Consider the following 23,747-nt stretch of genomic DNA (forward strand, 5'->3'; position numbering starts at 1 on the left):
CTACTTAGAATTATACAAAATGTTGAGATACAATTTTAGCAATTTGAAAAAAAATATGGATTCGGAGCACGATCGGCAGGATTCGTAGAGCTAGAAAAATCTCACTCTCAAACCAATAATCTCGCAACATGCGGGTTTGTATTGTAATACGATGCGGAGTCCTGCTTGGCCGAGTTCTTGGCATTCCTAACAGACTAGGTATTCGCTGTAAGATCTCAGCCCTCTCTGATGATACATGTAAATCCTCTTTGAATGAACTTTAATCAAAGCTATCGATGTTTACAGATCCAGGTATCAAGGATTGTCATTTTCTTTGTCATCTTTTGTAGTTTTGAAGGGGGCTACAGGGGACTGGGGAATAGACAGCCCAATATAAATTATTTATAAATGAATGTTATTAGCAAACTATAAATTTGTAATGTAGCCGTTTCTTGTGTTTTCCAAAAGTCAAATAAATTTTTGTGTACAAATGTTATCTGCTGAAAATGGGTTGTGTGTGTTGCTCTGTCAGTTCATTCATATCAATTTTCTTAGATGCACTCGAAAGGTAAGATTGAAACAACTAGGTGCATTACATCTCTGGGCTAGTGGACCCAAACACCCCCAAAAGCATCTGAGTTTATCAATTTACAGTGCCCGGGCAACAGGTCCAAGCACTTTCAATTTTAGGCCCCACAAAACCAATACGGTCTCCGCGTCGCAGTGGTTATTGTACTTAGTTGCCACACTCCTTCCAAATCGATGGGAGCTTAGGTCGTGGGTTTGTTTCCCACACGAAACAAATATTTGTGCTATCCACAAATAGTTTTTTTGGGGGAAAATTACCTATTAGTGCCCAATAACTACAAATACAAATCCATTTACAGAATAACATTATGCACAGTATGTGCTTTGCTGACATGTTGTCTGCTGTTTACCATCCTCACAGTATTGATTCTTGGAATCGGTATAGGTTACCACTACTGTTTTGTCGCTAATTCTGTTGAAGCTATGGGTAAGTAGTCCAATTTTAATGCTTATAATACGATGTGTGCTATGTTTAACTAATTATGGTATGTTTAATAAAATTTTGAATTACAGAAAAGGCTGCGAAAGCAGGAGGTGCGTTACGTACGGGACTCAGACCAGACAGTAGTGGAAATGTGATGCGATCAGTAAATAAAGCAGTGAAGCGAGGCATCGCGCATCGCGTCGCTCGACGAGACGCTGACACCATCCCATCCTCTAACAATACTCATAACGCATTATATCCTCAAAATTATACATTATCTAACGACACCCACAGGTTGGTTACAAGGCCAAGTTATGCATCGTTCAATGGAACAAATTTCACTACCCTTAGCTTATAACAATGTGCGTGTTATATAAATGTCTGTACGTTTGTGTGTAAGTGTACTTTATGAAAAATAAAAATATTTTTTATATGATATACTTTATTAATTTCAATTAGAAAAATAATATAATAGCATAAAGTTCAATAATGTTACAACATAAAGTCAAGCGGTACCTATCGTTGAACCATTTTTTTGTTCAACAAGGTATTGCTACCTAATAAAAAATAGGTAGCCAAGGGCACCTAGTGGTATAAATTCGAATTAATTAGATATTCTGTCCCTCCCATCAATTACGAGAACGAAGTAAATTTAAAATCCCATTAGATACAAGATCTATCATAATCACGTTGTCAGAAATACCACGGTTGTGGTGGTGTTCCTCAATGGTCTGAGGAACGGCATGGCTGAAGAAGTGTTGTTTCGTGATCGACGGAATCGGCCAATTAGTCTGCGCGCCAAATTTCTTTCTTGCGGGGACAGCTCCGGCTTCTTTGGCGGCCTGAGTAGATAAAAATGTTTGAACTGCACGAAAGACTAAAAATACCTCAATCAATTTACCTGTCACATTATGTGGCAACATTATTTTATACTTATCTAGGGACCTACCCGGAGATATGTATACCTTATTTGGGAATTAATTTACCCACTCACCTTTCTGTCTCCAATACGATAATAGGAGTTTCTGATGTCTCCAAATAAATGTTCTCTCCAGGTTTATTGGTACCGTACATCTCTGGAATGTTGAAATTTTATTAGGTACATTTATAGCCATAAGTATACAAACATAATGTGAGAATCATAAAATTACAAACCAACTAGTGGATTCGGCGGACGTTCTTCGTCGGAGCGGTTGACGGCGAGCAAGCGAACCACCGGCCTGCCCTCGGGACCCGATCTCAGCGCCGTCGACGGCGTTGTTGATCTTGATGTCACTGACACACAAGGATTCATTTTATTATTGGGACACAACCTTTGGTTAGATGACCTTCTGAAATCTCGACATAATTCTACCACGTAGGTTCAATCTTCACTCATTTAAACTAATAATAGTATGTAACTCACTAGCAAATGAAGCAAGTTCTTTCTGCGCGTAGTGATAGCCCACTGAGATCCCGTACACCATCAACATCACGACAGAGAACATCATAAGAATCAGTAGAAACGCGCAACACGTCCATGTCAGCACTCTGGTAATATGGAGCGATATTAATTTATGAAACAGTTACTTGAACAAAACCAAATTAGGTAGGTAGGTATATGACATTCGCTTGAAAATTTATTCATAAACCTATCACACCTTCTTTAGTTAAATTTACTATTTCCTATGCTATATGATTAGCAAACGAGTCTATAGTAAAATCATTTATAACGTTACCTTTCCACACAAAATGTTACAGAACAGAATACGGATTGAAGCACACCCATTTTCACGGTTTATTTCGATATCTGAGGAGTAATGTTTGAATCAATATAACAACCGGAACTTAATAATAAAATATGAGTAACAAGAGTATTCATAAGCAGCAACCTAGATAGATCATCTCTATAAATATTATAAAATAGTAAGTATAGTCGAACATACCTCACATATGTAATTTAAAATGTGATGTGAATCAAAAAAGACTTCGATATCATTCTTCTATACGTATTAAAATGTAATAAGGATAATATATTCGTATTTATATTATCGCACAAAAACCTTATAAAATATCGCTAGAAAATGTCAGTGTCAATCGAAAAAGAACTAGTTATTCTTTTTGGTTTGAATAAAGCCATAGTGTAAGTAAGCATAGCAAAAGAAGAGTTAGGATCTTTTTACAACAATGTTTAAACTCTTGAAGCAGTCAATGACCCGAATGGATTTCTGTTCTACTTAAAACACACACTTTCCCTTCAGAAGGAAGTAAATTACTTGTCAAAACGTAAATTTTCTGAATATTCTATGATTAAAGATGTACCTCTATATTATGTAAAATGATTGGAACCCTTGTTTGAAGCAAGATGTAGTAAGGATGATTAATGTATTTTTTTTCCTGCTAATGTAATAAGCTAGCAAGGTAAGCTAATAAGCAATATTATCAGCTCAAAAATGTGTATTTAATAGATAATAAAAAGCCATATGCAATGAAACAATTTATTTAACAACTTGTATAATAAATATACAAATTATAACAGTCTCCACAGTTAAAAGGCACTTACTACACAACCAATACAAATTATATTATACAAACTAATGGTACAAAATATTTTATATTTACAATACGTTAAATAATTTACTTCTTTTGCAGGATGATGCTCCTTTATACAAATCATTAATATCCTGTTCAGTTACAATATACGGAAATACATTATAAAAATTATTATTCGCTAAGAACTAACATAATGTACGCGTGATGTAGGGATATTCAGCAAAGAATTGAGCCATCTTGAAAATAAATAATATAGGAGTAGAATGAAAATAAATAATATGTGAAAAATACGTTTGTCACTCAATTCAGAATTTATAAGTAAAAACAACTTATAAAATACAACATCTCCAAGCCAATAAATCAGTTAAAATTGTTAAAAATTATATTATTTAAAAAATAATATCGTTAATATTGCTCCAAATTGTTAGTATAATTTACTAAAAACAAAACATTCTTGACATATAAAATAATATAACAACATAATTTTCATATCAGTCAGACCATAAAATATCAAAAAATAACATGAGTAAAAAATATTGCTTATGTACACGGAAGATATGACGAATGGAGAGTAGTAAATTATTAATAAACAAAGAATAATAGAAATTAGTGAAATAATAACAATAATAAAATATGTAAGTAAGAAATTCGTAAAAATGTGAATAATGAAAAAGTATAGACTTCAGACAATATAGGACGGATAGCGGGACAGTTTCAACCGAATTGTGATTTTTAAAAGTAAGTAGTTAATTTCAAGTCATACAGATGTAAGTGTTGCAAATCACAATATATTGGTGCTATTTCTTATTAAGAAACTTTATACATACATCTGTTTTAGGTTGGTAATAAATAAGTTTAAAAATATGTAACTTATGATTTTTTGAATGCTAATTCACTTCAATGTACTTCTATCGTATGTACGAACAATATAAAAAAGAAACATTTTTTCTGCTTATAAGACGTGATAATATGCAATGGTAGAACGAAATTTCTTCAATCTTTTCAAAACTCGATTACTAGTTTCGAACAGAAATACACACAAACTTCTATTTCACTATGCAGTTTACCTTTAAACAGTATAGTAACGTATTTATGAAAATTACAAAAAAAATACGTCATATTGAACTAGATTCCTGTAAGTTGTTGAAACGGTAAAAGGACTTATAGTAATAGAACATAATATGTTTTACGTAATTCATTGCGGATCATTTCATCTATCAAATATATTTTTACAACGCATGTCGAGATCAGTGATTTCTGTAGAGACATCAGCGTATTTGGCACACATTAGGTGAGTCCACTAGTTTCAAAGCCAGCGTTTATACACAGAGGTAATAACGGACTACTACTTCCTTAACAACAAAATAAAAAAAAAAGCTTTAGTCAACGATATCCATAGCTGACATTCGTTATTTACTATTAACAGGAATGGTGACTTATATAAATGCTACAATTCTGTGATGTCAATAAATAAATGTTAAACTGTAAATACTAACAAAAGTATGTACTTATTATGAAAGGATACAAAATTGACTGTGATTACAAACTTTATCGCCTTTACAAATGCTCGAAGTTTGGCTTCAATCGAGTTGCTGTAAACTACTTTCAGGACCAGTTTCCCGGCTTATGAACAAGTGTCGATTACCTATACGATAAAATAAAGTGACAACAGTAATGAGGAATAAATAAAGCTATCACGTTGATAATGCAACCGATACTTATTCAAAAGTATACTGATATCAAGCAACTCGAGAGCCGTTCCTTAGATGCTAGATTACCTCGTCGTTGAAAGCATGTGTCAGTGTTTTCCGTGTAGCATGTCCCATAGTGGTAGTTCCTGTAGCGCGGTGTGCAGTTCATGCTGGAGCTGTGCGGCCAGCGCGGGCGCGGCCAGGGCGCCGGCCGCCCCGCGCAGCCACGAGCAGACCAGGGGCGCCGCGCCACTCAGCGGACCTAAGCCAGTTACGTGTAGATCTGCACATCTGTACGATAACAAACATTTTATTAAGAGACAAAAGCCTACATACTGTTGTGGAATTCAATTTTTTTTAAAGCCATGCATTTACATAGTCTGTTGATTATTTGGTACGTACGTGCTCTTAATTTGAAGGTTGAATGTACGTATACGCACGTGCACGTATCTTTGTTTGAATATTAAAGATGTCCTATTATGTCTTTAAATCCCTATTTTCATAGTCGTCAAAATTAATAAATAATATTCAATGGTATTTGTGTTTTTGAATAGTAACAAACAGTATACATAGAATGGTACATACTCTAGTGCCTGCACGCGCAGGTCGTCGAGCTGCGCGTAGGGCTCCCAGCGCGCGAGCCCCACGGACAGCGCCACGTGCAGCGCGTGCTGCTGCAGCGCCGCCGCCGCGCGCCCGCCGCACGACACGCCCATCGCGCGGATACGGTACTCGTCGAACCCGATCTAGACACCACACACAACATTAGTAATGTACAATCAAATGCAACATTAACCAATACCTGTTTCCGATCGAGCGAACACGTCGAGTCGCTGCGGTTAAATCGAATAAGACAACATGTAAATACGTATGACGGCCCGGTCACGGGCACAAAGTTACAACCGACTGAGTCCGACGCTACAATTCAAAGTGACACACAAGGGAAAGCTCAGTAGCTTTCTGCGGCGTGCATGAAACCTTTGATCTTACGACTAAACAAAACAGCAGTAAAATCGTAAAAGAGCCGTTAATCTATCGTAATAATAATCAATCTTACTTGTAAGTCCTTTATCCTCAAGGTGACCCTGAAGCAAGTCTTCATGGGGTCGGGGCGCGTGACGCTGACGTCATTGATGCGGTTGATGGTGGCCAGGTTCTTCACCCACCCCACGTCCGTCTCGAACTTGCCTATGAACGATAACGAGCCTATCTGCAACAATTATTGCATTTTATTACAGACATTTGCTATCCTCTTTAAATTTGTAAATGGGGTTTAAAGGCGATGAAAATGGCATTCCTAGACTAACATCCATACGACAAAGACCATTGTAATTTGGCCGAAACCTCGAGAAATTGAACAAAACCCACAATGTAACTGTTTGAATGGTAAAGTTATGACGAATTAGGTTTGAACGTTTCATCTTTAATTGTAAGATCGCTAGCTGAGAATATAAAAAAAAACTGTTAGGACTCATGTTTTCAAGCTACAGGTCAAGTAGGTATCCTGCAATTATGGTACCTTGTGCATGAAGGTGGCATGTATGGGCGGCAGCTCGAGCACCTCGCGACAACTCTGCAGCAGCGTGCGTCGCATGTTGATGAGGATCATGTCCACCACCTTGTTGCCGCTCTCACTCAACTTGTCTATCATCGAACTGAAACAATTTAAACTTGTTATTCACTTGTTGCGTTACTTATACAAAGATATTTAATACGTTGTTCATAATTTAACGTCTGACTACTTTCTGAATATTTTCTATGAAGCAGTGTTAAAGCGATCATTATTTTGTAGGAGATTGAGATGGAGAAGTAAGCAGTTAAGAAAAGGAAAGATATAGTTCCTTTTCCCAGCCGAGTAATAATCGCATACTACTTTACCATAAAGTCTGAGTCTAAAAGGAGAGAGAGACAATAACAGAACATCGGAGATTGATTGAGACTGTAAATGCGTCTATTTATAAGTGGTAAAGACATTTTCAGCTTAATATACTTTCTGTACACTAATTCTGTACGAAACTATATTAGTGAATTTAATTTATCCTGTTTCGGTGTTACAAATAATTCGACTGAGCACCTGTATGCTTGCATCATGCTGGGGTTACAGCACATGAGTTCGGACACGCTGGTGGCCTGACGCAGCACCAGCGCCAAGTGTCGCTGTAGCTTCTCCCGCAACAGTGCGTACAGCGGGAGTGATATTGCCGCTGTTAGAGGTAGGTCGTCTGAAATACAAACATGTTCGTAAGAAAATTGTAGTATATTGGTTCTGAGTTAGAGTTCTGGTTATGAGTGGCAGACGAAACAGGTACACGGCCTCAAAATAAAATATATTGTTTCTCGCACTATGCGGGTATAAAATTTAAACTTACTCATGCTAGTATTCTTTCTCATACGTAGAACCCAGACTTAGAGTTTTAGATTCAGGATTCAATAAAAAATCACAATTAAATAAATTGTTAACGAGGCAGGAATTAAACCAAGAGTCCATTGCGCGCCAGGGGTCTTCTATTCATAGGAAGTTGCTGTTTACAATTCTAAATAATGAACATTTCTTTTACCCCGAGTAAAAAGAGGAGAGAGTTCAACAAGCCTATTCTATTTAAACTGTTAAAGTGACGCTGAGACCGACGGTACAACATCGAGAATAAACAAGTTTTTAATACTATACCAGTGTAGACTATCGATGTGATTAAGATTAGAATCTAGAATTAAGATCAAACTGAAAGTTGGTTACGTAACAATGAGCTAAGTTCGTTGATGTCACAGTGTCCGCATACAAGTCATTGACTTCGCGTTTTTGCATTCTATAGTTCAATGCTTTTGAGTATAAAAACTAACTAGATATTTTTATGTAAGATTGTTATTATGCTTGTGACATTATTATTTATCCGAAACGCAAAGGAGGAGAAAAAAGTATAACAATTTTCTTTAGAACATCTACAAAGCGCCGTTTACACTGCGTTGCATTTACGGGGCCCATAAGTCTGCTAGATGGGTCTTTTCGGTTTTACGAGCCCCAGTGAGTCCTTACCACCTAAATGTGGGTTGGAGTGTTAACTTATACTTAAAACGAGAAATCGGGAAAACACCGCGTGTTAAATATTGTAAAGGGGGCCTAAATAGAGCAGAACACGTTTACGCCACCAATTTTTCGATAGTATGGCAGTTAATAGTAGGTACCATAAAGTTGACAATAGTTTCTACTTTTCTTGCTGTTGATATCGTTGTGCAAGTAGTTAGTAGGCCAGGGTTATATTGAGAGTTTATACAAACAATACTACATAAACCATAAGCCTTTATTTATTGAGAATCGGTTAGAAAAGTTAGCTAAAAAATACATCTGGGCTCAAAAAAAGGGATAAATGTCAGGCATTCCAAGGTAAAATGCGTGTTCGCGTTAATTCCCGTATTCTGTTATCCATACTAATATTATAAATGCGAAAGTAACTCTGTCTGTCTGTCTGCTACTCAATCACGTCTAAACTACTGAACCAATTTGCATGAAATTTGGTATGGAGATATTTTGATACCCGAGAAAGGACATAGGCTACTTTTTACCCCGGGAAAATGACGCATTTCCCGGGAAAATTCAGAAAATTCAACGAAGTCGCGAAATATTAATATTAATGACATTGAATTAACAAAATTACGTTGCCATGGCAACTGTTTTAATGGCGGATATGTCTTAGCGCGACTTCGTTATACTAAGAGATATAAATAATTTTGAGAATATTTTCCAAGCATATTTTATATCATCACGCTACGACCAATAGGAGCAGAGTAGGTAACAGTAAAAAGTGTTACAAAAACATGGCGGAATATGTGACGCAAGCGAAGTTGCGCGGGTCAGCTAGTATAATATATAATAAACATGCCACGCGAAGGTTTAAAAGTTATGAAGAGGAATAAATAATTACTAACTACTACTAACTTAATGATTATTAAAGTAGCATGTTATAATATCTGAATCATTCGGGTGAATGCACCACGCTATATTAAATAGTACCTTCATGTTATCTGTTAATGTATGTTCTGTTACCGGCTCACGTTAGCATCGTTATCAAACCGCACTTGATAACACACTAACGCACCAATTACTCGGTTTTTACACTATTTGTGTACCTACTAAATACTGATGCTTGCGTTAAGTCCCATAAAAGATAATACTCGAAAGTAAAGTTGGTAAAGGTATATTGGGGCATTATTAGATTTGTCAATATTTTATAGTAATTTTTATTTTACTGTAGTAAAGTTACTATCTGAATGTTTTTTATTTACAACATTATTCTATAATTACGTTCTCGGTCGCAGATTGCAAAGCGTCCGATGTGATTTTAGTACTTTATCGCGAGTAAAAATAAAAATAACACTTTTCCATTAACACTATCTAATCAATAACTATATAATTCAATGTTTTGTAAGTGAATGGAATTATCCAAAGGGTTCCCTAGTTTCACCAATCATAAACAATTAAGTTACGATGAGATCATAATAAGATATTACGACGCCCCTAGCGACCCCGCGTTTGTTTGTCTGTTCGCGATTAACTCAAAATTTACTGAATGGATTTTCATGCAGCGTTCAATAACAGATATAATGTTTTATAGTGCATAAGGTTAACCCTGTGTAGCCTGGGTGAAGCCAGGGAACGCCGCTTATATGGCCTAAAAGCCCTACTTATAGTTTTGTAAATAGTTAAGTGTGTCAAGTCCAGAAACCAGATAGACTTCCTACTGAGAGTAAGATTATTTTCTAAATGATTTTGGGATCTTTTCAAAAGTAAACTATGCTTACGAGAAGCTGCATTGTTTATCTGTTTGAGACACTTACCTATATGTTTAGCTAACTGTTCGGTGGTCGCGAAGTCGTAACCGCCGTTTCTCTGCGGCGAAGGCCATGACAACTGCAAGGGAAAAAGTTTCACAACTTTATTATTATTTCATCTGCAGTCTAAAATTAATTAATGATTGTCCTTGTTTATATATATGTAATAATTGCACCAGACAAACCAATTTGCCTGTTAATTCAATTAATTTATAGAACGGCAATTATAGCTTTTATAAATTAGGTACTCTGTAGTTTCTCGAGTTAGCAATATCAATTCTATTTTGTCTAATAGAATCAGACCCATGTATATGACTTAGATAAAATGAAACGCAGTTTCATTTCCAGAAAACAATCTTAAACACTAAGCACAGAATTCCTCTGCTTCCCTGCGCCAGTACCGAAAAGTTCTTAGTTTCAAAAACAGTTGTTGTCAAAATGCAGTTTCAGTAATAATGTATTGGTAAATCACCCTTGCTTAGAATGTTGTTAAAAGATGTGATTAATAAATTATTTACCTTAACAAGTACTTCGTCGTGCGTGAACTCAATGCCAGGGTTGATGAAGGAAAACGCATCGTCCTCCAGCACGAGGCCCACATTCACATCTGCGATCATGTTTGACAATGATATTCTAGAAGTAGTTACAATTTAACATTAATTTAGTATAGATACATGTGTTAAATATATTGAATGATGATGTGAGGCAGTTCATATAAATTTTACCATTTAAATGATTTCAATACAAATACATACCTTACTGAACATCATATTAAGCACAGACCTGCGTTAATGACAGATTCAATTTTTGATAAAAATTGTTCAAAACTTTTAAAACAAGATACATAAACTAAATTTGGTAATTAATAATATGTTGATGATAAAACATTCAACACAGAAAACAAAACATAGTTATTATATAATTAAAAAATGTGAAATAGTGCAAAAAGTCTTACAATCAATTGTTGTGAGTTAGTATCTTTTGAGATCTAATTCATAGTATTAATGCTGAACATAAGCTTTGCAATAATATTATACACACAATAATAGTATTATTATTTATTAACACTATCACAAACAGATAATAATAAAATGAGTTGCTCTTCTATAAATCAGTGTCAATAGCCTATACAAGGAAGGGACAAGTAGGGCACTGTCAATAACATAATAATAGTGAAATATGACACTTTAGGAATACATATGAGTTGAAAATTTGAGAGAGATGTTTTTGGTGTCTTGAAACCTTAATAGTGCTCTTCTTCTTACTGCATTGTTAGTGGTCAACATAGTGTCAGTTGTTCAAGCTGCCTCTAGGCCTTCAATGTTGTTTGATGACTGTAATCTTAATACACAACAACTGGGACAAACTTTTACATGCCCTCTGAAGTACATAGACACCTAGTTATATCATTATGCAGTCATTCATATATGGAATTACCGCAACAAGGTTTGCTCATCCCACAGATCAATACCAAGCCCCAAAATAGCATCTAAGTGTCTCATCTGATCAAATGATATAAAAAAAACCAGCTCATATTACTTACATTACATGTCCCTCAGCCATCACTGGTATAAGATTGTAAAGGTTCTCATTAAATGCACTGTACAGGCCCTTCACATTGACTTCTCCCAGTGAGCACTTCAGTGACAGGGCCATTGACTTCAAGTCTAGAGAGAGGTTCTGCATGTGGAATGTTGGTGCCTTTACTAGTTCTAAACGAGATAAATTACTGCAAACAAACAATCTTTATTAGAATACTAATTATTTCTTCTAATATATATTGGTGTGTTCTAATAGTACGATTAGTTTCATTGCATAAGAAATGACCAGTAAGTTATGCTTACACTTGTGTATTTTTGGCAAAGTATGAGGTGTCTGCCAATGTGTCAGGTTTGTGTTGTTCGCCATTCTTCGTCTGCTGCAGGACCACGTTTGTAAAACTCTACAACCATTTACATAAAATCAGTCCTTATACTAGTAGTAATCAATTCATTTAATATAAAAACTATGGAATATTCACCCTTTTAATAACATCTTGTAAGTTCGGTTGGACTTTTGTTAAAAGATCGTTTAGTTCCTGTTCAACATCCAGAGCTTCTTCTTCAGACATTGTTAACATACATTACCTTATGAGTAATGACTACGAGACTTAGATTCATTAAATAAATATCAGTTTATCTCAAACGAGAAATAGTAACATATTGCACTATTTGCACTTGCTTGACGTACGCTTTTGACTATTATGACAGCTCAGCTGAAGCTGACACAAAGTTGTTGTGTTGTAAACGTCAAGAATACATTAATGTTCGGTGCATTCATTATCCAATTTGTATGAGAACTTAAGCCTAAGGCCCAAAATAGTAATAATATTATTTCCAACGTTACAATTACGAGGGAGTCGTCTACACGGCTATTTATACTTTGCGTCGATATTTTTCATTAATGTCTTGCATGCTTGGTTCCAGTCCTAACCTATAAAATAGGTAGTTTTCACTTTAAATCACATTTATTACTGTATTTTACTTCATTTTCAAGTATAAACGCGGCAATCCGTTCAACTTCTGGCACTCTAGTTAACGTGAGATTATGACAAGATTTTGAAAAGACTTGGTTAATACAATTAATTTAAGTATTCATTGAAACCTAAGTATACAGTATACATCTTAGTCAAGGTGGGTGGACGTTAAGCATGCTGTAAAATCATCTGCCAAATTCTCTATAAATAACTAGCTGACCCGCGCAACTTCGCTTGCGTCACGTAAGAGAGAATGGGTCATAATTTTCCCCGTTTTTGTAACATTTTTCGTTACTACTCCGTTCTTAATGGCCGTAGCGTGATGATATATAGCCTATAACCTTCCTCGATAAATGGGCTATCTAATAGTGAAAGATTTTTTTAAATCGGACCAGTAGTTCCTGAGATTAGCGCGTTCAAACAAACAAACAAACAAACAAACAAACAAACTCTTCAGCTTTATAATATTAGTATAGATGTTTTTGGGAGAGAGTAGGTATGTGCCAGTCCTACGAAACGTGGGTTAAGGACAAGAAGAAAAAGAAAACACCGATACGTAGTTAAAATTAGGCGCCAAAATAAAACAATAACAGTGACTTCGAGTGAAATATTTATTCTCCTAATGCTTTATCTTATTAGGAGATTGATTTTTGAATGACTCTTGTCCGGTTTGATTTGTTCCTTTCCTTAGAGCATCACTGTCGCTATCGATGTCGTCGTCATCCGACTCCCTATTTCTAGACGGAGGATCCAGATTAACTATTTCACTAGAATCAATATCGCTAGTTTCTGCATACTTGTTGCCGCTTAAATAAGATCTTTCGATTACAACGGCTGGCGGGAACGGAGCTAGAAGTATAAAAATGCTTATATAATCCTAGGTAGTACGTTGGTATAGATTTAACTCTCTTTAATTAACGGTCTGGTGATATAATATATACATAAAATCTTATGTAGGTAGGACCTATATATTCGACCATATCCCGCCTCGAATTATTTAATTCTAGCTGTATTAATATTTATTCTGCTCTCAATTTCATGGTATTTGTTTATTCTTCATGTCTAAAAAGTATAATTATTTATGAAACTTACTGCATTTTGGAAGCGATTTGAGCAAATTCACGCCAAAAATTAAAGAGTTGGCCATGATAGCTGTGATTTCGTGTTTCAATAAGTGTTTGAAGTTTGATATCAATATGTTGCCGGGACCTTCCACGGTTAAAGAGTCGGGTCTGAAATACATAAAATTATTTAGCTACGAAGATTTTAAGAAATTACGTAAATAGTCTTTCTATAAAGTTTTTTGGTCTTCTGGATTGTGGGCGAGAGCTACTACACTACATAATAATATGAAAATGTAAGTTTGTTTTAAAAAAATACTAATATAAAGTATTCGAATCACAAAATCTTCATAAGTAAGTAAATAGATTTTACCCCAGTGGATTAAGAAAGTCGATATCAATTTCCACAACTTCAGGATCCTTCAACAAGCCCAGACCTAGGTGGGCTGTGAGTTCATTAGCTGAAAGAGTGACCACTCCAGCCTGAGTTGCCGAACCAAGACCACCAACTATAGGTGTGCTCAATTGATATCTGTATATAACCTGTGAACAATACACTCAAATTAAAAACAAGATAACCTCTAGTCCTCCACAATGCGTAGCTTCAACCCGGAACTATGGGGCAACAGCAAGACATCGTTCTTTTTTATTCAATGGCCTTTGCCAAAAACGTTTTTAAAAGTCGACCCACTGATCCATATTATTGCTGCATAAGAAACAAGCTACTGCTAAAGATAGAGGGAAAGATTGATAAGTGGATAAGTTATTTTGATAGTCGTACCTTCAAATCACTGAAGCCCACTATGGCGTCAACTTTGCGAACATTCTTCGGTGTGAGTACGGAGGTCGCTACCGATCTTCTGTACAAGGTGTCCAGTCCTCGCAAACAGCCGTGAGTAATGGTGAACGTCTAATCACAAGGAATCTCTATTAATTATTTCCAACACTTCCCGGGTAATATAATAGCATAATAATTGCTGGAAAAATTCAGCCGTTCCTAGATAATGTTGGTCTATACTAGACCGGACTTTGTCGACGAGTGTCTTAACGTGGACTGTCAAGCTACTTGACGCACAATTTCAAAAAAATAAGCCTATGGTTATCTTCTAAAACTTTAGAAGATTGAATACATGGGTACCCCACTATTGCGTCAGGAGGTCGTGGGTTCGATTCCCTCACAGAATTAGACTTGTTTGTATGTTTGTAAAAGTACCCACGATACAAGAGGAAGTCTAAGTTCAGAAGTTGTCTTTTTAAAACAGAAAGGGAATAAAAAAAGAGAAGTTAGTTTCACTGCGTCATGCCAATAAATAAGTTTGAAATAATTACCACGCCCTCGAGGGTTGTAATAGTAAACTCAGGTGTCCTGATGTGTTGTCCTTTATGTTTGCGAATCCTCTTGTTTATAGTATCGATGGCATAGTCCATGTACTCTGCTAGTGCAGCCGCTTTTTCTTTATCATAATTCCTAAAAAAGAAAAAAAATCGAGACAATATGGGTACAGTAGCTTATGGCCTAAGTATTTTGTTCTTGTTCATTTCAGCATTCTAAGTTATGTGTTTTTAGTAGAAAATAAATACATACTCTAAACTGGAAATCATCGGAACTTTCTCTAAACCTGTATAAATTAAGCGGTCGTTGAAATAGTCCTTCACCCATTTGTCTAGATCAGTTTTTAGACGTTCCAAAAATTCACCTGAAAAACGGAAAGGATTTAATAAGGTTGTTTTGAGGGGAAACTGGAAGAGGAAATAAAGGGTCACTTCCACCGCTTCTGAATAAGTGTCAGATAACCTATCTTCTAGATAAAGTGACAGCAAATGTATGAAAACAACTGTCAAAATTCATTCTGATTAGCTATTAATCTTGCTATAAGAAACCTAAACAAGAAACAAGAATTCTCGGACATCTAGTTCAAGATGTATGAAAAATAAATTACTTACGAACGTTTCGTTTTTCTATCCTTATCACTGGGTTGTCCACCTTTTGATTGGCGTACTGGAAGTATAATTTCACCGATTAGTTCTAGATCTTTCAAATTCCCTGCAACTTGTAGATGAACAAAGTCCTGTTCCTTCTCACCTCTATTATAACGTCTTCAACAGTTATCTCGGATATGACTAGTTCAATGACTAATCTTTTCTTGATCAATCTATAACGACCTTCCATTTTGTACCGTGCGTCTTTTAGGAAAATCCTGCGAAAATACATTACTAATTTAGTACATACGTTTGTTATTATTTAATCTATTCACTAAAAAATAAACCTAAATCCTTACATTTTTACTTGACGTATAATAAGCATCCGAAATCTTAATTTGTACCTATTTCACACACATTTCATTTCAAATTGAAACATAAAAGCCTATATGCAATACCTACTTATTGCATACTTACTTCCAAAGAAAAGGTTATAAATTCAGTTAATAAGCTTGCCTACCGGCCTACCTAGTTCTATGTACCATGGTTCGAATATAATAGTATCATGCTTACTGTAGTTCTCCAAACGTAGGTTGATAAGCGAGTTTGGAGCGCGATCCGTCTGTGAGCGTGCGGTCGTAGGCGCCCTTCAGATGCAGGTCGTTGAGCGAGATGTGAGCCCTCAGCGTCATGCTCTCCAGGTCGTTGTGCAACGCGTTTATACGGAATACCGTGCTGTTGCGCAGCTTCATGCGGTGGAAGAAACTACGAATACAAGGTACTATATATTAACTAAGTTCCAAAAAGGATGGCGTTCTGCCTTTTTCTGAGTATAGCTTGGATTTGAGTCATTGTAGGACCTCAATGTTTTAAATAAGATTTAAATTAAATAATCTAAACACCTAGGTAGAATATAAAATATTTAAACTTCCCGAAATATTGTATTGCATTTGGTTTAATAATTACCTAACTTAAATAAAAGCAGGGACATAAAAAGACTTTGTCTATGGTCAACTGGTATGTTTCGATGTAGTCTTATGTAGTATTACTCACACGAGAGAGTTAGGCATCCTCATGATCAGTAAACCTCCGAGGTTAATGCCTGCAGGTATAACAGCGAAGTGTATCATTTCATTGGTGAGCTCCCGGGCTGCGGCACCGCGGTAGCGCAACATTTCCTGTTCCGGGGACCAAAACAAAACTGCGACATCAACCATCGTAAATACTGTATAAAGAAAGCAGGCACCTAATATTGAACCAAATTCTCAAATTCTCAGCAATGTGCTGAGTCTTTGAACGCAGCCGTGATCGCTGACAATATTGCAGCTATTGTTCGGCTCAACTTTTTGTACAGAAAATAATAAATGGTAGAGTCCTTAATCCATAAATAATTTACTTAACACTGATTAGAAAGTAGGGAAAACATTACCTCAAGCATCTGATCATCAAACGTATCATCTTCAAAGTGACGTTGCACAGTTTTTCTCGTTGTTGCATATTTTTCTAAAACAGTAATCTTTATCATTATTTCGAATAGAAAACGTACTTATAGCAATAATGATCTTTCAATACTATAAAACATACAGATACTTTACAATACAAGAAAATTGTGACGGAATTAAATATGTAATTTCGTTCGACCAATCCTCATTAAGAATAAGATTAAGACGGAATATGAACTGAGATTTAAAGTGGGAAAATGTAATACGAATAAAAGAAATAAAACATAATTACTATCTAATTTCTCCATGGTTTTAAAAAGTCCGGGAGCACCGAGTTTCATCCAACAGTTGCTATCATCACCATTCTTTTTTAGCGGTTCAAAGTCATCATTTTCATTGTTAGACGATCCTGGATAATAGTTGGAAATAAGCATGACAACATTACAAATACATAATTTAGATGAACATCAATACGTTATCAACATTCTGCGCACGTTTGTTTCTACGAAATAATATTCATTTCCATAAAATTTTGTCAGCAGTTGTTAGAAGGTACGATAATATATTATGCTACGATATTATGTCTACTTGTACTTACATAGTAGAATATTGGGAAATAATTATTCATTAAACTACCAACAACCAATTTTTGTTTCTTTAGAGCCTACAATACAAGAAACTAAATTACCTTCTGCGTCAAATTCCGTGAAATCTTCTGAACAGTATATAAATTCTATAAAAAGGGACAAAAATATACAAATTAGTCTTATGTCCGTCATGTTCTTTCGTTTGTATGTGTCTGTACGTCGTTGAATTAATTCAAAATCCTTATCTACAACGATTTGTATGCGACCATAAATACGGAAAATTCAATTAAGCGTTTTAAAATTAATGAATTTACTTACATTTGGTATTGTAGAATTCTCGGAGACATGGAACAAGTATAAAAGTTATAGCAATGTACTTTGTTGTAATAATACTAGCTGTTTTATCAATAAATTCTATTGAATCAAAATTGCTTAAAGATCATATCATAGAATATTTTAAAAGTGGTAAGTTTTTTTTAAGGTTAGGCTTAGCGCTGGCTACAATGTAGATATTTGTAGCAGAGAAGATGAAGATGCCACGTACACTCAATAAGGCATCTACTTGTTACTTAGCACAACTGTCGGATAATAAATAAAAGTTTGGTCACAACGTAATTAGGTACTACTTAATTATGATTTTGGATATACCTAACTTCTGTTGCGTATGAGATTAACATTGAACATCTTTGTTACGGATTTGTCACGTTTACTACTCATTATATTTTGCTACTCATTATACTATTTGAAATATTGTACAATATGCGCGACGTCTCTTAGTGTTCAAAATTTAAGTTTAATACTTATATGTTGCTTTTATTCAGACTCTGTCAAGTGGTTCAGAAATGAATGGGATAAGCACAGACAGGCTATGGAAATTGCGATTCAGACTGTAAGTAGAATAGCATTCTATAAGAATGAAATAGAATGATTTCAGGCACGAAAAGTCTAAGGTATTTAGATAACTTGCTATATTAATGTTAACACTAAACGTACTGGAGAAAACGAGGCTTTAAGTCAATATAACTTATTATCTTCATCCAGTGCTACAACCAATATGATTCTTAGGCTCTCCACAAACACTCTTCTCAATGATCTTCCCTTGTTGTTATTTAATCTTTCAGGCTTGGCAAGAGATGTCAGGACACGACGCGATGAACGTATTTGTGTTAAAACCTTGTGAAGCAGAATTAGCTCAGGGATTCTATCACAATCATGGTCGAGTTCAAATGTCAGTATATTTTTATTTGTTCTTTTGGTCTAGATTTATTTGTGAAAAGGCTTAAGGCAATTCATTATGGCGTCAAATTAAAAAAGTAATTGCAAAGTCATTTTATCCTCCGGTATATGCAGTTTCAACAAATATAAGATACGAGGAAGTTTGTCATAATTGATAGAATAGTATCGTAATCTAACACGTACTTATTATAAAAGCCCATCTGTGGAATACAAACGTGCTGAATGTGCTCGCTGCTCGGCCGCGAGCGAAGCCGCCCGAAGGCCTTTGACATGGCTTAATGACTGTTATCCTGATTGATAACAGCCGGGACCGAATTTCTACGTGCCCTCCGAAGCACAGAGACGGCCAATTCAAACACCACTATGCGGTCACCCATGTATGGAATGACCGCGCCAAGGTTTGCTTAATCCTCAGATCGTTTACCGACCAGTGAGCGCAACTAGCTAAGATATTATTTTCTCCTCAGAATGTTTAGCCATTTAAAAGTCCTCGAGTCTCCGCACTGCTGGTTGCCAGACGTGGCATTTTCTTTAGCATCGAACGTACTGAAAGTAGAATCAAAGCTCACTAAGATGATCCTCGACGCGGAGTGTATTCTGATGAGGAACAAGTCGGACCTGATCACTGACCTCAAAGATCAGAATCCCTTCAAGAATTCGCCGTTTTTGTTCGACCAAGTTTCCAATGTGGCCAGAGCTACGTAAGTTTTCTTCCGTAACGGTTTGATGTAAATACAATGTTTTAAAAGTTAATAGGCTTACGACTAATATTTTCGCAAGGAAGAAACAATTTTGATTTTTACTGATTGTGACTTTGGCAAACCAATAAAAAATAGAACTTTAATTCAGGCTTCTGCCAGGTCAAAGGACGATCTCAGAAATGTTAACAGATTTCTTGGGTAAACTCTAGATTTATTAAAAAAATGATGTATGTAAGAAAATGTGTAAATTGTTAGGTTATCGATTGATGGGTGCATGATTTCGGGATACATAATAGCGAAATTGAGCGTCGACTCCGTCAACCTGGGCCACAGCCGGTTCACGCTCACCAACTGCGAATATGTCGTGGAGGTAAGAGATATTAAATGATAACTACAGCATCCCAATTCATAACAAAATGTACCAATGAACCGTTATTACGAAGCCTCTATACCATTCTCGTGCAAGCAAAGATTGCTAGATATTTGATATTGATAGTAATTAAAAAAGAAATTGTGTTATATTTTTATCAGCTATACAAGCCCGGGTTAAATATGCCGCCAGTGATAGCACAGTACTCGACAAAAACTAAAGAAGCAGGAAGTAAGCTTTATTTATGTTTACTAAAAATCTATTTTCTCCTTATTTCCTCAGTATAAAAAGTACATCTTGCATTTTAAAATTATGTTTTTTAGGTGCTTACACCGCTTAACACACATTTATATGCATATATTACGAAATGTAGATAATAGGTATGTTTTTCTTTTTTCACGCTTTTCTAAGCTCACATACGTAGTGGGAGCGGCTAGCCGTCGGGTTACAGTTTTATTTGCCGTTCGCCTGAAAAGTGCTCTTTAGCGGAATCACAGCGTGACTGATTCCACATGAGTAAATGCATTAATCTGTTTTAACTTTAAGGTTTAAAACTTGAGCATTTGATGCTAAAACCACTGGAGAATGAGTTTGTGCCAAAGTTTCAAGGGATCTTATTTAGTGTCATGAACACTACATCAATTTTCGGAGGCAAAATTCGTGATATAGAGTAAGTTTTCATACTAAATAGCAGCATACATAAAAATATTGCCAGTAAAAAAGTTTGTGATAAAATTAACAAACAATTTTCTATACAGGAAAAAGCAGACTGAAATATTCCGTTCTACATCTGCAGTCTTAACAAAAGCTGTTAGGAAAATGAACATAGAAACTGTAAAGAAAAACCAAGGAGCCGTTAAAATTCCCGACTTCGACGTGAACTGGAGTGACGTATCGGATGTTAAAGCAAGTATACAAGATAACATGTCAACTGTTAACTCATCTCATATTTAGTCAGAGGGTGGACAGACTAACCCCCGGTTTCTGAGTACATTTAGCGGTATTTTATGTATTCAATAGCATTTTGTGTATTTTTCTATACGAGTTTAAGCGTTATTGAAAAGACAAACTACCGCTTAATGTACCTCAGAAACCGGGGTAAGTGGGGCACTGCAACTAAGATTTTTTTTACAAATAATATAAAAAACCGAACTCTAAGTCTGACCAATCCTATTAAGTACAATCCAATTAAGTAAATTGAGTAACCAACGTATTTTACGCAGGTTACTCATTTTACACGTCTCGGGTAAATATTATCTTATGATTTCAGTATTTCAATCTTGATTCAAAAAAGCGAGCTGGTCAAAAATTACATGATATAATGTTGACTGGCTTGGACACTGCATACATATCAAACGCTGGAGGTCCGTACAAATATGACAACATTATGATTGGCGAACAGTTGAGGTTCAGCACCTTACAGGTAATTTATTTTAACTTTTACCGCCTGTAATATTCTAAAGATTTAATTTCGATGACAGATAACATTTCTTGTTTTACCAAATTCTATTACAAACTCTGACACACGGAACATGAGATGACGACTTCACGAACTCTTCTTTCGCTCACAAAGGTTTGCTTGTGAAAATGTGCGTAACGGAATTAACCAATCGTTAACAGACCACATCGTCTTTCAGAAAATAAGAAATTAAGTAAATTTCTTTAAAAAATGATTGCTCTTTTTATCATGTAAATACGTGAGAAAGCAGCTTGGGCGCGACGATATGGACCTGTAATCTAATCTTTTTAATTTTTTAGCTTACGCTAATAGTTTAACGCATGATGCTACATTTTTACAACTTATTCATTAGGTTCGCGGTAAAATGACTGACATAAATAAGGAACCACCATACATTTTAAATTTTGCGGCTGAAATAAACGATCTGAAAGTCAACATAGACTTTAATGTCAGCGAAAAGAATAAAGATGATATCAAAATTGAAGTGATAGGAACCAGGTGAGTTCTGCTAATACAAGAAATAAGTGTAACCCATTAACGTCCCACTGCTGAGCATGGGTCTCCTCCCGGAATGCGGGAGGTGTTAGGCCTTGAGTCCCTCACGCTGGACAAGTGCTGGTTTCAAGCACTATAGAACTCACAGGTATGCAAGGTTGCACAACCACAACAAGTTGGAACAAGTGATAATTATTTCTAACACACACACAACTTCACAAAGTCAGTCGGTATGTTGCCTCGGGTATAAACCGTTGACCACAGGTGTGGGAGACTAAATGCATTAATATGTTGTTGTCTATAAAGACTAGTATTTATAAGCCGAAACTATAAACTACATTCCGATTACAGGGAATTAAATTTTTCTGTCGAAACCTTTATTTTCTTTAAATCTGAATGTATCATAACGGGATACTTGAGAAGAAAAGTGTCGGAAGCTGTATCGAAACACCTGACCGATGTAGGTGTGAAAGTAGGCGTGGTCGAGGACAAACCATACAAAGAACCACAACTTTACTTTGATTTCACTGAAGACAACAAACCTGGTGATTCTGAGGGCGGTGATGACGATGGTGATGGTGGTGATGGTGATGACGATGATGATGATGATGATGATGATGATGATGATAAGCCTGCAGGCAGAGATAGCGATCAGCCATCTGATAGCGGCGGGGCTTCTGCTAAGGAAGAAGATAATTCATCAATAGTAGTGCTGGATGAGTATGACACCGATGGTGACGGGTCGTCTCCGGATGTTTTGAGAAATGTGCAAAAATCTCGCCTACCATCAAGCACAAATGATAAAGGTATATAATTTAAAAGTCTCTTTTTAAGCACTAATTACGAATGAAAAAATGAAAATCTGATGATCTTATTGTGATAGACTGTTTTGTATTCATACATACTGCTCAAGCTGTAACTTTTGTTTTACAAATCACATCTTCCGCTTTGTTTTTGTTATGGGGACTAAAAGTAATATAGCTCAGGGTGAAACAAACGAATTTGATTCCACGTGAAAATCGAACCCGCAACCTATATTTACTACAGACGACAATCCTTTCATTATGAAGCTTACGTTTCCACTGTAAGTTAAGTTTCAGGCTCAAGGAATCTCCACTACTATTATAAATGCGAAAATAATGTTAACTTTCTGTCTCTTCTTTATGCCTGACCCATTTAAACGTTTTGGATTAAGTAAATGTACTGGAGCCTTTAATTACTTATTAATTAATTCATTCGCTTGTAATCAGCAAAAAAAGCGGTGAGGTCCAAGAAAATAGCTAAATCTGCCAAGAGTTCACACAAGAGGTCACGTGGACATCGAAAACCAAAATTATATAAACGAAACCCCGAGCATGGAGCTGGGAAACATGTGTCGAATAATGAAATTCTCACCGAGATTCCATAGTGAGAGTATAAGTAGCTGGTTTTTTAATAAAACTGTGCACACTGGCTGTTGTGTTTTCATTTATCTAAATTAAAGAAAAAAAAGAAATATTGATTCGTTCTTTGTTTATTTATGTAGCACTCCCGAAGAGTGGGAAATACATTATTTCTGTCATCAACATTCGCGCATGACTTCGTTATTGAGTAGCTATTTACTTGGGAAAATGTATCGCTACATTGTAAAAGACGAAAATTTATTTTTTTAGTTAATCAATAGTCTGTAAACAAATAACAGAAATATGACACGATTGCGCTAATAAGTCATTTCAGTCGTCATTAAAATGTGCAGATTTATTAATATGTATAGTATAATATGTATAACAAATACCAATAACAAAATAAATTTTAAGTTAATAAAAGAAGACATTTTACAATTTTTAATTATAAAAAGTCTTTTCAAAATGTGTCAGTGATATTTTTACCTGTACAGGTAGGGATGTGAGTATACTTGTACATATTTAGTGGTTTATAGTTCGG

General features: G+C 35.6%; 5 protein-coding genes across 5 annotated transcripts; 2 read left to right on the forward strand and 3 right to left on the reverse strand.

Annotated features, from left to right (window-relative positions):
- Positions 1-101: 101 nt before the first annotated feature.
- LOC142977987 (uncharacterized) lies at positions 102-1,427 on the forward strand. Its single transcript, XM_076122175.1, has 3 exons — positions 102-547; positions 867-994; positions 1,081-1,427. The coding sequence occupies exons 1-3, from the start codon at positions 486-488 to the stop codon at positions 1,347-1,349; spliced, it is 459 nt and encodes a 152-aa protein (XP_075978290.1). The 5' UTR covers positions 102-485; the 3' UTR covers positions 1,350-1,427.
- A 54-nt stretch (positions 1,428-1,481) lies between these two features.
- Positions 1,482-2,799, reverse strand: LOC142977949 (uncharacterized). The gene is made up of 4 exons (XM_076122100.1): positions 2,397-2,799; positions 2,147-2,266; positions 1,986-2,067; positions 1,482-1,833 (listed from the first exon to the last, which is right to left on the reverse strand). Exons 1-4 carry the CDS (start codon positions 2,479-2,481, stop codon positions 1,677-1,679), a joined length of 444 nt encoding a protein of 147 aa, XP_075978215.1. The 5' UTR covers positions 2,482-2,799; the 3' UTR covers positions 1,482-1,676.
- Positions 2,800-3,454: 655 nt separating this feature from the next.
- Positions 3,455-12,270, reverse strand: LOC142977888 (uncharacterized). The gene is made up of 10 exons (XM_076122016.1): positions 12,059-12,270; positions 11,883-11,980; positions 11,582-11,767; positions 10,557-10,671; positions 10,045-10,117; positions 7,289-7,436; positions 6,734-6,869; positions 6,272-6,424; positions 5,800-5,960; positions 3,455-5,505 (listed from the first exon to the last, which is right to left on the reverse strand). The coding sequence occupies exons 1-10, from the start codon at positions 12,155-12,157 to the stop codon at positions 5,322-5,324; spliced, it is 1,353 nt and encodes a 450-aa protein (XP_075978131.1). The 5' UTR covers positions 12,158-12,270; the 3' UTR covers positions 3,455-5,321.
- An 882-nt stretch (positions 12,271-13,152) lies between these two features.
- Positions 13,153-17,821, reverse strand: LOC142977961 (uncharacterized). Its single transcript, XM_076122111.1, has 13 exons — positions 17,665-17,821; positions 17,269-17,385; positions 16,964-17,037; positions 16,588-16,712; positions 16,108-16,299; positions 15,698-15,812; positions 15,559-15,613; positions 15,200-15,311; positions 14,944-15,082; positions 14,396-14,524; positions 13,988-14,157; positions 13,646-13,785; positions 13,153-13,402 (listed from the first exon to the last, which is right to left on the reverse strand). Exons 1-13 carry the CDS (start codon positions 17,753-17,755, stop codon positions 13,173-13,175), a joined length of 1,689 nt encoding a protein of 562 aa, XP_075978226.1. The 5' UTR covers positions 17,756-17,821; the 3' UTR covers positions 13,153-13,172.
- Positions 17,822-17,868: 47 nt separating this feature from the next.
- On the forward strand, positions 17,869-23,276 carry LOC142977960 (uncharacterized). Its single transcript, XM_076122110.1, has 12 exons — positions 17,869-18,028; positions 18,385-18,452; positions 18,685-18,791; positions 19,267-19,500; positions 19,756-19,870; positions 20,032-20,101; positions 20,417-20,540; positions 20,629-20,776; positions 21,141-21,293; positions 21,682-21,827; positions 22,176-22,630; positions 23,075-23,276. Exons 1-12 carry the CDS (start codon positions 17,935-17,937, stop codon positions 23,230-23,232), a joined length of 1,872 nt encoding a protein of 623 aa, XP_075978225.1. The 5' UTR covers positions 17,869-17,934; the 3' UTR covers positions 23,233-23,276.
- The last annotated feature ends 471 nt before the right edge of the window (positions 23,277-23,747 follow it).

This window comes from Anticarsia gemmatalis, chromosome 13 (assembly GCF_050436995.1).
Source record: "Anticarsia gemmatalis isolate Benzon Research Colony breed Stoneville strain chromosome 13, ilAntGemm2 primary, whole genome shotgun sequence".
In the NCBI taxonomy this organism is placed as follows: domain Eukaryota; kingdom Metazoa; phylum Arthropoda; class Insecta; order Lepidoptera; family Erebidae; genus Anticarsia; species Anticarsia gemmatalis.

Coding starts and splice junctions, on each gene's coding strand:
- LOC142977987 (XM_076122175.1), top strand. CDS start 486: ATGGGTTGTGTGTGTTGCTCTGTCAGTTCATTCATATCAATTTTCTTA. Junction 548..866: donor TTCTTAGATGCACTCGAAAG/GTAAGATTGAAA, acceptor ATCCATTTACAG/AATAACATTATGCACAGTAT. Junction 995..1,080: donor TAATTCTGTTGAAGCTATGG/GTAAGTAGTCCA, acceptor TTTGAATTACAG/AAAAGGCTGCGAAAGCAGGA.
- LOC142977949 (XM_076122100.1), bottom strand. CDS start 2,481: ATGATGTTCTCTGTCGTGATGTTGATGGTGTACGGGATCTCAGTGGGC. Junction 2,267..2,396: donor AGAACTTGCTTCATTTGCTA/GTGAGTTACATA, acceptor CTTGTGTGTCAG/TGACATCAAGATCAACAACG. Junction 1,834..1,985: donor ATCGTATTGGAGACAGAAAG/GTGAGTGGGTAA, acceptor TTATCTACTCAG/GCCGCCAAAGAAGCCGGAGC.
- LOC142977888 (XM_076122016.1), bottom strand. CDS start 12,157: ATGTTAACAATGTCTGAAGAAGAAGCTCTGGATGTTGAACAGGAACTA. Junction 11,768..11,882: donor TTTGCCAAAAATACACAAGT/GTAAGCATAACT, acceptor GTTTGTTTGCAG/TAATTTATCTCGTTTAGAAC. Junction 7,437..10,044: donor ACAGTTAGCTAAACATATAG/GTAAGTGTCTCA, acceptor TTTGTATTTCAG/ACGACCTACCTCTAACAGCG.
- LOC142977961 (XM_076122111.1), bottom strand. CDS start 17,755: ATGACGGACATAAGACTAATTTGTATATTTTTGTCCCTTTTTATAGAA. Junction 17,386..17,664: donor CACGGAATTTGACGCAGAAG/GTAATTTAGTTT, acceptor ACTATTATCCAG/GATCGTCTAACAATGAAAAT. Junction 15,614..15,697: donor TTGAAGACGTTATAATAGAG/GTGAGAAGGAAC, acceptor TTATACTTCCAG/TACGCCAATCAAAAGGTGGA.
- LOC142977960 (XM_076122110.1), top strand. CDS start 17,935: ATGTACTTTGTTGTAATAATACTAGCTGTTTTATCAATAAATTCTATT. Junction 19,501..19,755: donor TCCAATGTGGCCAGAGCTAC/GTAAGTTTTCTT, acceptor GTAAATTGTTAG/GTTATCGATTGATGGGTGCA. Junction 20,777..21,140: donor GTGACGTATCGGATGTTAAA/GCAAGTATACAA, acceptor TTATGATTTCAG/TATTTCAATCTTGATTCAAA.